This window comes from Hemiscyllium ocellatum, chromosome 10, assembly GCF_020745735.1.
Source record: "Hemiscyllium ocellatum isolate sHemOce1 chromosome 10, sHemOce1.pat.X.cur, whole genome shotgun sequence".
Lineage (NCBI taxonomy): Eukaryota > Metazoa > Chordata > Chondrichthyes > Orectolobiformes > Hemiscylliidae > Hemiscyllium > Hemiscyllium ocellatum.
In genome coordinates this window covers 96,322,681-96,337,561 of record NC_083410.1, presented here as the reverse complement: position 1 = coordinate 96,337,561, position 14,881 = coordinate 96,322,681, and the positions used below count along the sequence as shown (strand labels likewise).

Genomic DNA, 14,881 nt, shown 5'->3' with positions numbered 1-14,881 from the left:
GCCATGCTGAATTGCCTGTAGTGGTAGGTGTGTTAGTCAGAGGGAAATGGGTCTGGGCGGGTTGCTGTTAAGAGGGTCGGTGTGGACTTGTTGGGCTGAAGGGCCTGTTTCCACACTGTAGGGAATCTAATGAAATCAGTTGGAGCTGGATCATTCTGGGTGGACATTAGCAAGTACTTTTTCATGTCCAGAGCAGTGGAAATCCAGAACTACTGCTGAGTCAATCAATTCAACCACATGAAATGTTCAAAAATTGGGACTGATGTAATTTTGAATGATAAGGTTAATAAAGAGATAAGGAGCCAAGCCAGGTTATTGTTGAAGTCCAGATCAATCAAGATCTAAATGAATTCAGGAACAGTTTTGAGGCCTCCTCCTGCTCCAGTTTCTTGGATCTCCATTCCTCAAGATGCTGAAGTCCTGCTAAACTGCCCCTCCTAACTAGAACTTTAGCTAGGCTACATTTGGAATATTGTGTACAGTTCTGCTCACCACAGAATGTAGAAGCTTTGGAGAAGGTACAGAAAAGGTTTACCAGGATGTTGCCTTGTTTTAGAGGGTCTTAGCTGTGAGGAGAGATTGAGTTGTTTTGACTCGAATGTCAGAAGCTGAGGGGTGACCTGAAAGAAGTTTACAAAATTATGAGAGACGTGGATACGATGGATAGTCGGAGCTTTTTTCCCAGGGAACATAGGTTTTAGGTAAAAGGGGGTAAGTTTAAAGGAGATGTGAGAAGCATGTTCTTTTAACACAAGGGTGGCAAGTGCCTGAAATGCACTGCTAGAGGAGGTAGTGGAGTCAGATACAATAGCAATGTTTAAGAGGCATCCTGACAGATACAGGAACAGGCAGGAAATAGAGGCATATGGACCGTGTGGAGGCGAAAGGTTTATAGTTCCATAAGGACATCATGCATCAGTGCAGTCTTGTTGGATAAAGAGCCTATTCCTGCACTGGGCTGTTCTTTGTTCTGTTGTGATCCCTCCACAGTGCACCCCAGAGACTCCCAGCCTGACTGACAGAACCATCGTGGATGATATAGTTTCCTGCCCTGCCAACCAAGGTGTTGATCCCCATCCCCACCAATACAAGCCGCCCAATACCCATTTACTGATTGGTGGTGCGTTCACTGGGTCAGGGTGTGATGTCAGCTACCTGGCCACTCCCAGTGTTCTCCAGGGAGGACCTGCTTGGAAGCCCTGTAGTCACAACAGCGCCAGGCACGAGTGGTGGCCACAACTGGGATTGCAGCCAGCCTCTGGAGAAGGGGAACTGATGGAGTGCCAACTATGAGCATGAATGGGTGGGACCAGGCAGCCAGGCAACATTGAGGGGGGTGGGCGGAATTTTGGGAGGGGGGAGCAGGGGGTTTGAGAATTTGTGGGTTGGATTTGGGAGACCGGGGTGGGGAAGGTTAAGTGGGGAGGGGTGTTGGCTTTGACTTTCGAGGTGATGAGGGGTGCACGGGTGGGGACGTGTTTGGTGCCTTACACGGGCAGAGGGTGAACCCTCCAAGGAAGAGACCACCGCAGGAAGCCTAAGCTGTCAGCGACTTACTCTGTATGGGCCTCTCCTGCCCCAAGTCCAACAGCAGTAGTGGTGAGGTGAGGCCCTGATGGGACAATTGCCAGTTTAAGATCTCCACTCTCAAATTCCCCCTCCTTCCCCCCCCCCGGGAATATGGTTTTTGGGAATGGTCATGCCGCTGTTGGAAAGGGCACTCGCTGTATTCTATGAAACCCAGCTTCCAAACTGGCCTGGTGGGGGTGAGTGTAATCTTCTGTCCGTGGTCATCGTGCCCACAGATCTTCATCAAACCCCATCGTGCTCGAAATTCCCAGGAGCAGCTTCCTGAACTGTCGGTGACGTGAGTGGAACTTCAGCTGGTGTTTGAGCATGTTCCTGGGATTCAGTTATTTCCAGGGATTAATGGACGCTCCCAGGCTCTCCACTGGATAGTCATATTGAATGGCACCACAGTCTCAAAGGGCCAAATGGCCTACTCCTACGACTACCATCATTGTTTCTACTTCCAGCACAGTCCCCAGTGATTGGTTCTCTCTGACTTCAGATTCAGTAAAATTCTGACATCAGAAACAGTGAGGCAAAGTTTGGACCTTGTGGGTCCTTCTGTTCTGTGATAGATTCATATCATATACAAGAGATCGGAAAATAATTTGAGGTGCACAACAAATAATAACAGAAGGCCCTTTAAGGTTATGCGGTAAAGATCAGTTAGTAGTGCAATGTGAGGTATTCCAAAAACATCATTTGATTAGATTAGATTACTTACAGTGTGGAAACAGGCCCTTCGGCCCAACAAGCCCACACCGACCCACAACCCACCCGTACCCTTACCTAACACTATGGGCAATTTAGCACGGCCAATTCACCTGTCCCGCACATCTTTGGACTGTGGGAGGAAACCCACGCAAACACAGGAAGAATGTGCAAACTCCACACAGTCAGTCACCTGAGGTAGGAATTGAATCTGGGTCTCTGGTGCTGTGAGGTAGCAGTGCTAACCACTGTGCCACCGTGCCTCCCAAAGTTTAAGGTACGTTGCAAAGATTAGTTAAAGTTGGTAGCACTTCTGAGTCAGACGGTTGAAAGGTTCAGCTTCCACTGGGGCCTGTGAAGGCGCAGTGCTGAGGGAGTTCTGTGTTATCGGAGGTGCTGTCTTTCAAAAGAGACATTAAATTGATGCCCGCCTGCTAACCGAGATGGATCTTAAGGATCCTATGCTGCTTTACACAACACTCACTGGTGCCTCACTGGAGAGAGCGTAGGAAGTGGAGCTTGAGCGATGGTGGGGGCATCGAAAGGTGATGAAAGGTAGTTGAAAAATGAGTCTTTAATGGTGGTGGGAGACGTAGAAAGGCAGGGGGGCTAGGGGAGTACGTTGAGAGAATGTGGTCAGAGGGATGAAGATTTTGCTTGGAAATGGCACAGATAGATTGAGGAATGTGGATGTGGACCTCTAGCTCGGAGAGATTTTCAAGGAGACATGGGCTGGGCAGGAGGACTTGTGGACAGGACAGAAATGACCAAGCTTTGGATGTGTTCTCCTTGATGAAAGGTGATGGTTGGTAGCTGCGAAGGTGGACTGCAGCCCACTGTAGGATGACGGTCCTTGGGGAATGGGTGGTGGTGGAGGCTGCAGGGCGTGGTTCACTCTGTTTTGAATGACTAGGATGAGCCAACATTCCTGTCCAACCTCAGACACGACATGCTGCTGAAAGGGATCAGAAACCTATGATACCAGACCCGGCACCTTCAGGAGGATGGGGAAATTGCGAGTGAAAACAGAAGAAGGGACAAGTTTCCAAAACATTGTTTCCATTGTGATGGCGTTTGACGATTTGACTTATCACCTCTAGCCATGAACAACTCGATCTCTCCAGCTTTTCCTTGTCTCTCCCCATCCTCCAATAACTCCATCTCAGTACAAAACCATGTTGTCAGGATCCTGCCCTGTAGGGACTGCAACTCATCTGTCACTTCTATATATTATCATTGTATTGTGTGTCCTTGTGACTGTTTAATGTCTGTGTTGCTGTCTGTGTCTGTTGTGTTGTAGTGTCTGCACTGTGTCAGTGTCTGGGTGCTGTCTGTGTCTGTTGTGTTGTAGTGTCTGCACTGTGTCAGTGTCTGGGTGCTGTCTGCGTCTGTTGTTTTGCAGGGTCTGCACTGTGTCAGTGTCTGGGTGCTGTCTGTCTGTTGTGTTGCAGTGTCTGTACTGTGTCAGTGTCTGGGTGCTATCTGTGTCTGTTGTGTTGCAGTATCTGCACTGTGTCAGTGTCTGGGTGCTGCCTGTGTCTGTTGTGTTGTAGTGTCTGTGTTGTGTTAGTGTCTGGGTGCTGTCTCTGTCTGTTGTGTTGCAGTGTCTGTACTGTGTCAGTGTCTGGGTGCTGTCTGTGTTGTGTTGTAGTGTCTGCACTGTGTCAGTGTCTGGGTGCTGTCTGTGTCTGTTGTGTTGTAGTGTCTGCACTGTGTCAGTGTCTGGGTGCTGTCTGTATCTGTTTGTGTTGCAGTGTCTGTACTGTGTCAGTGTCTGGGTGCTGTCTATCTGTTGTGTTACAGTGTCTGTATTGTGTCAGTGTCTGGGTGCTGTCTGTGTCTGTTGTGTTGCAGTATCTGCACTGTGTCAGTGTCTGGGTGCTGTCTGTGTCTGTTGTGTTGCAGTATCTGCACTGTGTCAGTGTCTGGGTGCTGTCTGTGTCTGTTGTGTTGCAGTATCTGCACTGTGTCAGTGTCTGGGTGCTGTCTGTCTGTTGTGTTGCAGTGTCTGTATTGTGTCGGTGGTTGTGCTGTGTTGGAGTCTGTTTCTGTGTTGCTCTGGTATATGTGTATGTGTGCAGTGTCTGTTCTAATCTAACCTGTTGCTCCTCTTAACCTCATCAGGCTGCTTCACAGTTGGAGGAATTCCATGAGATGCTTGAGTTTGTGCTGAAGTGGTTGGAGAAAGCCAAGGATCTCGGGTACAGTGCGATCAGTTGGCATTCTGCAGCTCAGCTCAATGACCAACTGATCACCTACCAGGTAGGACACTAATTCTTTAAGCTGCTGCTTTGTACACGTGGCCCAAGTTAAAGACCAACTCACAAACTTTCAGCAACTTCTGTCCCTGAGGCCAGACGGCCTTGCCTCCTCCTCTCGGGCCGAGTCACTGCCGAGCGCTCCTGTCCGGCAGATGTGTCAGTACCTGCAGCTGTGTTTGCTGGATACAGTCAGGGTACGTCGGTGACTGTAGATCACCCACATCTTGTTGGATCTTCCATGCTATCCCGAGTGCTCTGTGAAAGGCACTGGCAATTGGATTAGATGTTAAACCAGGGTGGGGGGGTGTAGCAGGTCCCATTGCAATCTTGAAGAACAATAAGAAGTTCTCTCCCTGGTGTCTGAGTGAATACTTGTCCTCACTGGCTGAAGTTACCACAATGGTTTGAGGTGTGGTGACCCTCAGGTTAAACTCACCACTTGTCGTCTCTCTTTCTCTCTCTCTCGCGCTCTCTTTCTAATGAGAGGAAGCAACCCTGGGGTCATCTTTTTATCCTGCTTGTCCGATGACCAGTGTAAGAATGTGATCTGGGCACTTCTGTCACTACCTGTGGAACCTTGAAATGCATCAATTTGCTGCATTGATTTCTAGATTAAAAACAAATGATTGATTGTAGTTCAAAAAATGCATAAGTCATTGTCAAACTCTTCAGGGCATAGTGAGGACATGAAAAATGCTATATAAATGCAGTCATGCTTTTCACATCCAATATTTAACTCTGTACTCCTATCATTGACTGTTCATTGGAACTCCCTGAGCACTTTGTTCACATTTATTTGCCCTAATGACACTAAGTGCATTTGATTAATGGGGAGTCAGTGACATTATCACATAGATCCAGGTAATAAGAACAAACCAGCACAGGAACAGGCCCTTCGGCCCTCCAAGCCTGTGCCGTAATGTTCTGGGAACCACGGTTCAAATGCCATGGTAGAATTTGAATCCAATAAAAATTTGGAATTAAGGATGGCTGAGTGGTTAGTCCTGCTACCTCACAGTGCTGGGGACCCAGGTTGGATTCCAGCCTTGGGTGACTGTCTGTTTGGAGGTTGCACATTCTCCCCACATCTCTGGCTGCCCCTGTTCTCTCCCACAGTCCAGAGATGTGCAGTTTAGGTGGATTGACTATTGCTCAATGATGTGCAGCCTAGGTGAGTTGGCAATGGGAAATGTAGGGTTGCAGGGATGTGGTAGGGGAAGCGAATCTGGCTGGGATGGTGTTCGGAGGATTGGTGTGTGATCGATGGGCGAATGACCTGCTTCCACGCTGTCGGGATTCCTCAGTTGATTATCGGATGCTCCAGGATGTCTAAGGCTCTATATCGATCCCAGGTCTTTATTTCCATTTGCAGGCCACCCTACGTGAATCTGAGGAAATCCAGAGTGATCTGCAGGCCATGGGTGAGAAGTTAGACAGTGTCAGTGATGTGTTTCAGACGGATGCAATGTCTCAGCGCGTGGCCAACCTCCACCAGCAGACAGACGAGCTCCAACAACTCATGCGAACCCGCCTTCAGAGCCTGCAAGATGCAGCTAAGGTAAACCTGTCAACGCTTTACTGAAGGTAGACAAGCAGGAGGCTGGAGAGCTCGCCATAACGCTCCATGTGGCAGGAGAGTCGACATTTCGGGCATGAGCCCTTCTTCAGGAATCATGCTCATGCCCGAAACGTCGACTCTCCTGCTCCTTGGATGCTGCCTGACCTGCTGCGCTTTTCCAGCAACGCGTTTTCAGCTCTGATCTCCAGCATCTGCAGTCCTCACCTTCTCCTATAACCCTCCATGTGTCTGCTCCCCTTTTCGAAACATGGGGCAGGGTTAGCGTGAGAGGGGTGTGCGGCTCCCACAGGACCGGGAGTGATGAACACCAAACAAGGGCTGAGACACTTGATACTTGTGCCAGAAAATTGGATTAGATTCCCAAACTTTGAATGATCTTGGTGAAAATCAGTGACATGATGAGTGTTTTTTTTTCAGAATCTGAAATTCCAGGTGTTTATTGAAAGAGCAATGCCATAAGGTTCACAGTTTAAATGAAAAGAATCTTAACCACATAAAAATCAAAGAACGTACATAATAGTAACTACTCGTTCATACATAGTTGGTTACTTTAATGATATTAAAAGCACAATTAATATAAATGCTTTACACTTTAAAACAAACTTTTTAAAATTTCCTTCTACACCTATTTGATATATACCTTTCAGAAGCCGGAAGATTAATGATTTGGTCTGATTACTGTTTCAAAGACTTATTTAAAGGTTGTCATTTTTTTTTGGGCTGTCCAGTAACATCCGATCAAGAATTTCCTTAAAATCTCTTCTAATCGTGATATTGCTGTAGACTTCCTAGTGGAGTCCTGCAAATAACAAATGTTTAACCACTGTTCAGTGTTTTACCTGACTTTTGCTGGAACAGAATTTTTCTTGATCTGCAGTCGATTTGTCCTAAATTAGAATTAAACTGCTCGAAGGCCGAATCGCACCCAGGAACCTACTTATTCCGAAAAGCAGCCTTTGGTGGACCCCTTTTCTACTGTGTACTCCCAAGCAGCTTGCTCTCCTCATCGGTTTCTGACAGTAAGGTGTTTTACAAGAAATATCTCAGAGAAACTTAAAGTGACCATCACCCCTAAAATGAAATAATTTTCTCCCTCAGAAGCGCATGGGACACCACAACACAAAAGAAGATTATGAATTCTGAGTGTGAGAAATGTCAGAATTTATCTAAAACTTCTACCTAGCTATCATGTGATGGCTAGGTAGAATTAACAGCACAGATGTAGGCCATTTGGCCCATCTGAATGTGCTGGTGTTTTTGCCCCATGCATCACTGAATCCCCCATTGTGGGATTATCGCTGACCAGAAACTGAAGTGGGCCAACTTTATTAACACAGTGTCTACAAGAGCGGGTCAGAGGCCAGAGAGTTTGCAGCAAGTAACTCATCTCCTGATTCCCCAAAGCCAGTCTAGCATCTATGAGGAGTGTGATGGAATTGTCCCTCCATCAAGAACTCCAACACCATCCAGGGCAAAGCAGTCCACTTGACCGACATGCCTTTAGACACTTCCAGCACTCCCTTGCACCAACACCGATGCATAATGACAGCAGTATGTACCATTAACTGGGAAACACTGAGGAGTTTGAACAGCGTCTTCCAAATCTGTGACCCCTCTCACCTCAAACAGCAAGGGAGTTGGCACTTGGAAAATCGCCATTCCCTTCTTGAAACTCTTCACTATCCTAAGATGGCTTTGTGCGTGGGAAATCATCTCTCACAAACTTGATTGAGTTTTTTGAGGAAGTAACAAAGAGGATTGATGAGGGCAGAGCAGTAGATGTGATCTATATGGACTTCAGTTAGGCGGTCGACAAGGTTCCCCATGGAAAACTGATTAGCAAGGTTAGATCTCACGGAATACAGGGAGAACTAACCATTTGGATACAGAACTGGCTCAAAGGTTGAAGACAGAGAGTGTTGGTGGAGGATTGTTTTCAGACTGGAGGCCTGTGACCAGTGGAGTGCCACAAGGATTGGTGCTTGGTCCTCTACTTTTTGTCATTTACATAAATGATTTGGATGCAAGCATAAGAGGTACAGTTAGTAAGTTTGCAGATGACACCAAAATTGGAGGTGTAGTGGGCAGTGAGGAGGATTACCTCAGATTACAACAGGATCTTGACCAGATGGGCCAATGGGCTGAGAAGTGGCAGATGGAGTTTAATTCAGATAAGTGCGAGGTGCTGCATTTTGAGAAAGCAAATCTTAGAAGGACTTATACACTTAACGGTAAAGTCCTAGGGAGTGTTACTGAACAAAGAGACCTTGGAGTGCAGGTTCATAGCTCTTTGAAAGTGGAGTCGCAAGTAGAAAGGATAGTGAAGAAGGCGTTTGGTATGCTTTCTTTTATTGGTCAGAGTATTGAGTACAGGAGTTGAGAGGTCATGTTGTGGCTGTACAGGGCATTGGTTAGGCCACTGTTGGAATATTGTGTGCAATTCTGGTCTCCTTCCTATCGGAAAGATGTTGTGAAACTTGAAAGGGTTCAGAAAAGATTTACAAAGATGTTGGAGGATTTGAGCTATAGGGAGAGATTGAACAGGCTGGGGCTGTTTTCTCTGGAGCATCGGAGGCTGAGGGGGTGACCTTTATAGAGGTTTATAAAATTATGAGGGGCATGGATAGGGTAAATAGGCAAAGTCTTTTCCCAGGGGTCGGGGAATCCAGAACTAGAGGGCATAGGTTTTGGGTGAGAGGGGAAAGATATAAAAGGGACCTAAGAGGCAACTTTTTCACTCAGAGTGTGGTACGTGTATGGAATGAGCTGCCAGAGGATGTGGTGGAGGCTGGTACAATTGCAACATTTAAGAGGTATTTGGATGGGTATATGAATAGGAAGGCTTTGGAGGGATATGGTCTGGGTACTGGCAGGTGGGACTAGATTGGGTTGGGATATCTGGTTGGCATGGACGGGTTGGACTGAAGGGTCTGTTTCCATGCTGTACATCTCTATGCCTCTAAATAAGAGATGTTTGTTATTTTGAAGGCAGAGTTAGAACCCGGTAACCTAGAACCTAGTTAGACAGGGTAACGTAGAAAAGGAGAACATGAGTAGGCTATTCAGCTCTTTGAGCCATTAACCCATTTGAAAGGTTATCAAGGGAGGCAAGAATAGCGAGTTAAGGTTACAATCATGTCAGCCACAGTCTTATTAAATGGCAAAGCAGGCTCAAGAGTCTACCCCAACTTTGTATGCTCAAAAAAATGACACATGCCCTCTGCTTGGTTTTGGAGTGACCCATCGAGAGGTAGAGCGTAGAATCATTGAATCTCTACAGTGTGGACGCAGGCCATTTGGCCTAGGTTGGGAGGCCCAGGGAGCTGCTGAAGGGGTCCTCTCTGACTTCAGTGATCCCTGATGACAGGAACGGGAGGGATGGGCAAGAGGATCAGGTGAACAAGTCCCTGCTGATGGTGGTAGTGGGGGCTAAAACGCAACAGTGGTATGGTGGGAACAGAAAAAAGGGAATCAAGGATTTCAGTCCTGAAACAGGCTGCGATCCATTTATAGTCACAGAGATGAAGGGCTCTGGCCCGAAACGTCGAATTTCCTGTTCCTTGGATGCTGCCTGACCTGCTGTGCTTTAACCAGCAACACATTTTCACCCATAGTCACAGAGATGTCCAGCATGGTCCAACCCATCCATGCTGACCAGATATCCCAACCCAATCTAGTCCCATTTGCCAGCACCCGGCCCATATCCCTCCAAACCCTTCCTAATCATATACCCATCCAGATGCCTTTTAAATGCTGTGATTGTACCATCTCCAGCACTTTCTCTGGCAACTCATTCCATACACACACCACCCTCTGTGTGAAAAAGTTGATCCTTAAGTCCCTTTTAAATCTTTCCCCTCTCACCCTAAACCTTTGCCCTCTCGTTCTGGACTCCTCTACCCCAGGGAAAAGACTTGTCTATTTATCCTATCCAAGCCCGTCAAGATTTTATAAATATCTATAAGGTCACCCCTCAGCATCCGATGCTCCAGGGAAAACAGCCCCAGACTATTCAGCTTTTCCCTGTAGCTCAAGTCCTCCAACCCTGGCAACATCCTTGTAAATCTTTTCTGAATCCTTTTAAGTTTCACAACTTGGAGGTGCCGGTGTTGGACTGGGGTGTACAAAGTTAAAAATCACACGACACCAGGTTATAGTCCAACAGGTTTAATTGGAAGCACTAACTTTCGGAGCGACGCTCCAGATGAACCACCACCTGATGGAGCGTCGCTCCGAAAGCTAGTGTGCTCCCAATTAAACCTGTTGGACTATAACCTGGTGTTGTGTGATTTTTAACCTTAAGTTTCACAACATCCTTCCAATTGGAAGGAGACCAGAATTGCACGCAATATTCCTACAGTGGCCTAACCAATGTCCTGTGCAGCCGCAACATGACCTCCTAACTCCTGTACTCAATACTCTGACCAATAAAGGAAAGCATATCAAATGCCTTCATCACTAACTTATCTACTTGCGACTCCACTTTCAAGGAGCTATGAACCTGCACTCCAAGGTCTGTTTGTTCAGCAACACTCCCTAGGACCTTACCATTAAGTGTATAAGTTCTGCTAAGATTTGCTTTCCCAAAATGCAGCACCTCGCATTTATCTGAATTAAACTCCATCGGCCACTTCTCAGCCCATTGGCCCATCTGGTCAAGATCCTGTTGTAATCTGAGGTAACCCTCTTCACTGTCCACGACACCTCCAATTTTGGTATCATCTGCAAACTTACTAACTGTACCTCTTATGCTCGCGTCCAAATCATTTATGTAAATGAGAGAGAGAAAGAAGGGTGAGACAGAAGGAGAATGAGAAAGTGTGCCTTGACACCTTTTAGTTGACTCATTAGTCTGGTGTTGCCAAGCTGTTATTGCTTGGGATGCGATCGAAGCACAATTTGACTCTGACTTGAGAGAGTAATAAAGGCACTGCTCTAATTATCCATGTGCTTACTGAGCCAGTTAATTGCCAATTCAACAACAATAACAACATAGGTTTAAATAACCGTTTAATGTAATAAAATGTCCCACAAGACCTCGCCTGAGTATTATCAAAAATCTCAAGACAACAAATAAAAATCAGGATAGCCGGGAGATGGCTTTATAAAGAGGTAGGGAGGGGAGAGGTTGAGGGAAAGGTAGTGAGGGGAGAGGTTTATAAAGAGGTAGTGAGGGGAGAGGTTGAGGGAGAGGTAGTGAGGGGAGAGGTTGAGGGATAGGTAGTGAGGGGAGAGATTGAGGGAGAGGTAGTGAGGGGAGAGATTGAGGAAGAGGTAGTGAGGGGAGAGATTGAGGAAGAGGTAGTGAGGGGAGAGGTTGAGGGATAGGTAGTGAGGGGAGAGATTGAGGGATAGGTAGTGAGGGGAGAGGTTGAGGGATAGGTAGTGAGGGGAGAGATTGAGGGATAGGTAGTGAGGGGAGAGATTGAGGGAGAGGTAGTGAGGGGAGAGATTGAGGAAGAGGTAGTGAGGGGAGAGGTTGAGGGATAGGTAGTGAGGGGAGAGATTGAGGGATAGGTAGTGAGGGGAGAGGTTGAGGGATAGGTAGTGAGGGGAGAGATTGAGGGATAGGTAGTGAGGGGAGAGATTGAGGGAGAGGTAGTGAGGGGAGAGATTGAGGGAGAGGTAGTGAGGGGAGAGATTGAGGGAGAGGTAGCGAGGGGAGAGATTGAGGAAGAGGTAGTGAGGGGAGAGGTTGAGGGAGAGGTAGTGAGGGGAGAGATTGAGGGAGAGGTAGTGAGGGGAGAGATTGAGGGAGAGGTAGTGAGGGGAGAGATTGAGGAAGAGGTAGTGAGGGGAGAGATTGAGGAAGAGGTAGTGAGGGGAGAGGTTGAGGGATAGGTAGTGAGGGGAGAGATTGAGGGATAGGTAGTGAGGGGAGAGGTTGAGGGATAGGTAGTGAGGGGAGAGATTGAGGGATAGGTAGTGAGGGGAGAGATTGAGGGAGAGGTAGTGAGGGGAGAGATTGAGGGAGAGGTAGCGAGGGGAGAGATTGAGGGAGAGGTAGCGAGGGGAGAGATTGAGGGAGAGGTAGCGAGGGGAGAGATTGAGGGATAGGTAGCGAGGGGAGAGATTGAGGGAGAGGTAGCGAGGGGAGAGATTGAGGAAGAGGTAGTGAGGGGAGAGGTTGAGGAAGAGGTAGCGAGGGGAGAGATTGAGGGAGAGGTAGCGAGGGGAGAGATTTAGGGAGAGGTAGCGAGGGGAGAGATTTAGGGAGAGGTAGTGAGGGGAGAGATTGAGGAAGAGGTAGCGAGGGGAGAGATTTAGGGAGAGGTAGTGAGGGGAGAGATTGAGGAAGAGGTAGTGAGGGGAGAGATTGAGGAAGAGGTAGTGAGGGGAGAGATTGAGGGAGAGGTAGCGAGGGGAGAGATTGAGGAAGAGGTAGTGAGGGGAGAGATTGAGGAAGAGGTAGTGAGGGGAGAGATTGAGGGAGAGGTAGTGAGGGGAGAGATTGAGGGAGAGGTAGTGAGGGGAGAGATTTAGGGAGAGGTAGCGAGGGGAGAGGTTGAGGGAGAGGTAGTGAGGGGAGAGATTGAGGGAGAGGTAGTGAGGGGAGAGATTGAGGAAGAGGTAGTGAGGGGAGAGATTGAGGGAGAGGTAGCGAGGGGAGAGATTTAGGAAGAGGTAGTGAGGGGAGAGATTGAGGAAGAGGTAGTGAGGGGAGAGGTTGAGGGAGAGGTAGCGAGGGGAGAGATTGAGGGAGAGGTAGCGAGGGGAGAGATTTAGGGAGAGGTAGCGAGGGGAGAGATTTAGGGAGAGGTAGCGAGGGGAGAGGTTGAGGGAGAGGTAGTGAGGGGAGAGATTGAGGGAGAGGTAGTGAGGGGAGAGATTGAGGGAGAGGTAGTGAGGGGAGAGATTTAGGGAGAGGTAGCGAGGGGAGAGGTTGAGGGAGAGGTAGTGAGGGGAGAGATTGAGGGAGAGGTAGTGAGGGGAGAGATTGAGGGAGAGGTAGTGAGGGGAGAGGTTGAGGGAGAGGTAGTGAGGGGAGAGGTGGCCTGTGAGGTGCAAAGTTCACATCCACCACATCCAGAGTCTTTGTTTTACAGTTGCCACTTCTCTCTCACTCCCCAGGTAGACTTGCCTGTTGAAAGATTTGTTTGGGAGTCCCCCTTCCATCTCATTCCACGTCTTGTTATGGAGTTGAGGCAAGAGATGCAGACATTCAGTTCTTCTGTGATTGACTCAGACTGAATGGACACGCTCTTTGTATCAAACCGAATTAACTTCATTGCCATGTGCACTCGAGTGAAACGTTAGCAATGTCATTGCTTCTGCTGTCATCTTAGGTACAAGATACTGAGGTACAGATACTTCAGGGCTTGGTAAAAAGTTGAAAAAATAATAACTAAATATCCAACATAAAAAGAAAAAGGAAATAAAAGAAGTATGAGATTAACTGTTCTGTCACCAGGGTCTGTGCCAGCACCAAGCCTCCAAACCAGACCAGGCCAAAGAACCAGCCCATGCGACACCCCCGGCCCAACTCCCCACACCCCCCCTCTGCTCCGGGACACCCCTCCCCACACCCACCTCCGCTCCGGGGCACCCCTCCCCTCAAAAAACTCCTTCCGCTCCGGGACCCCACCCTCAAAAACCCCCTCTGCTCTGGGGCCCCACTCCCCGCAAGACTCCCCCCCCCCCCCCGCTCTGGAACTCCCCTCCCCCCACAACCCCCTCCGCTCCGGGACCCCCACTCCCCACACCACCCCCTCTCCGCTCTGGAACTCCCCTGCCCACACCCCCAGCCGCTACAGGACCCCCCCTCCATGCACCTCACTCCGCTTCGAGACGCCCCCTCCCCACATCCCCCTCTGCTCCAGGACCTCCCTCCCCACACGACCCTCCGCTCTGGGACACCCCTCCCCACACCCTCTCCGCTCCGGGACCCCCCCACCCCCACACTCCCCTCCGATCCGGGACTCCCCTCCATTCCGAGACCCCATTCCCAACACCCCCCTCTGCTCCGGGACTCCCCTCCCCACATCCCCCTCTGCTCTGGGATTCCCCTCCCAGCAGAACCGATGCCAAGTCACTGAAGTAAGAGGTGAACAAGACTTGCTGCAAGTTCGGATATGGACAGCAGATTTCTGGTGGAGCTGTATTTTCTGCAGGGTGTAAAGGGGATGGTTGCCCTGGAGACCATTGGTGTGATTAGAGGCCATGGTGCCAAAAACCTGAATGAGAGGTTCAGCAGCCAAAAAACTGTTGTTCCAGAGTCTCAGTCAGCAGAAACCTTCCAAGAGATCCCCCAGACGTAAGTTTGCTCAGAGGATTCTCATGACTCTAAAACCAAGCTGCATTTGTAATGATCTGAGGTCAGTTTTCCCTAATTTGGATGTAACCCTTGATCTTTTTTTGATTTAAGTATATGTGTTCCATCCAAAACAGCACTGGGAAAGACTTTGGTGTGAACGCATCACTGCGGACTGGGAAGGAATGACCAGGTGAAGCAGGGAAATCTCTACAATGCCACCACTCATTGACCTGCCTGCCGTGTGTGTGTGTGTGTTTCTCTCTGACAGGATATGGAGCAGTTTGAGACTGAGGTGAAGAGCCTGCAGGTGATGGTGAAACAAGCCCAAGTCACTTTGACCTCCCCTGAGCTTGCACGCCTGTGCCTGAAGGAGCAACTCTTTCAAAGACAGGTACCAACTGATATGTTGAGTCATATTATACCAAACAAGGCTATTCAGCCCCATTGTCCTGAGGTCAGCTCCTTGAAATGCTATTCAGGTGGTCGCACTGCTCAGTTCTGTCCTGA

At 48.6% G+C, this 14,881-nt stretch overlaps 1 protein-coding gene across 2 annotated transcripts in view; it reads left to right on the top strand.

Annotated features, from left to right (window-relative positions):
- Positions 1–14,881, top strand: part of LOC132819864 (nesprin-1-like) — a 339,003-nt gene that overhangs the window by 118,610 nt on the left and 205,512 nt on the right. For both annotated transcript variants that reach the window (XM_060831771.1, XM_060831770.1), the window contains 3 exons: positions 4,405–4,542; positions 5,914–6,099; positions 14,643–14,765. In XM_060831771.1, coding sequence (XP_060687754.1) covers positions 4,405–4,542; positions 5,914–6,099; positions 14,643–14,765 — 447 coding nt within the window. The remainder of the gene's footprint in view (positions 1–4,404; positions 4,543–5,913; positions 6,100–14,642; positions 14,766–14,881) is intronic.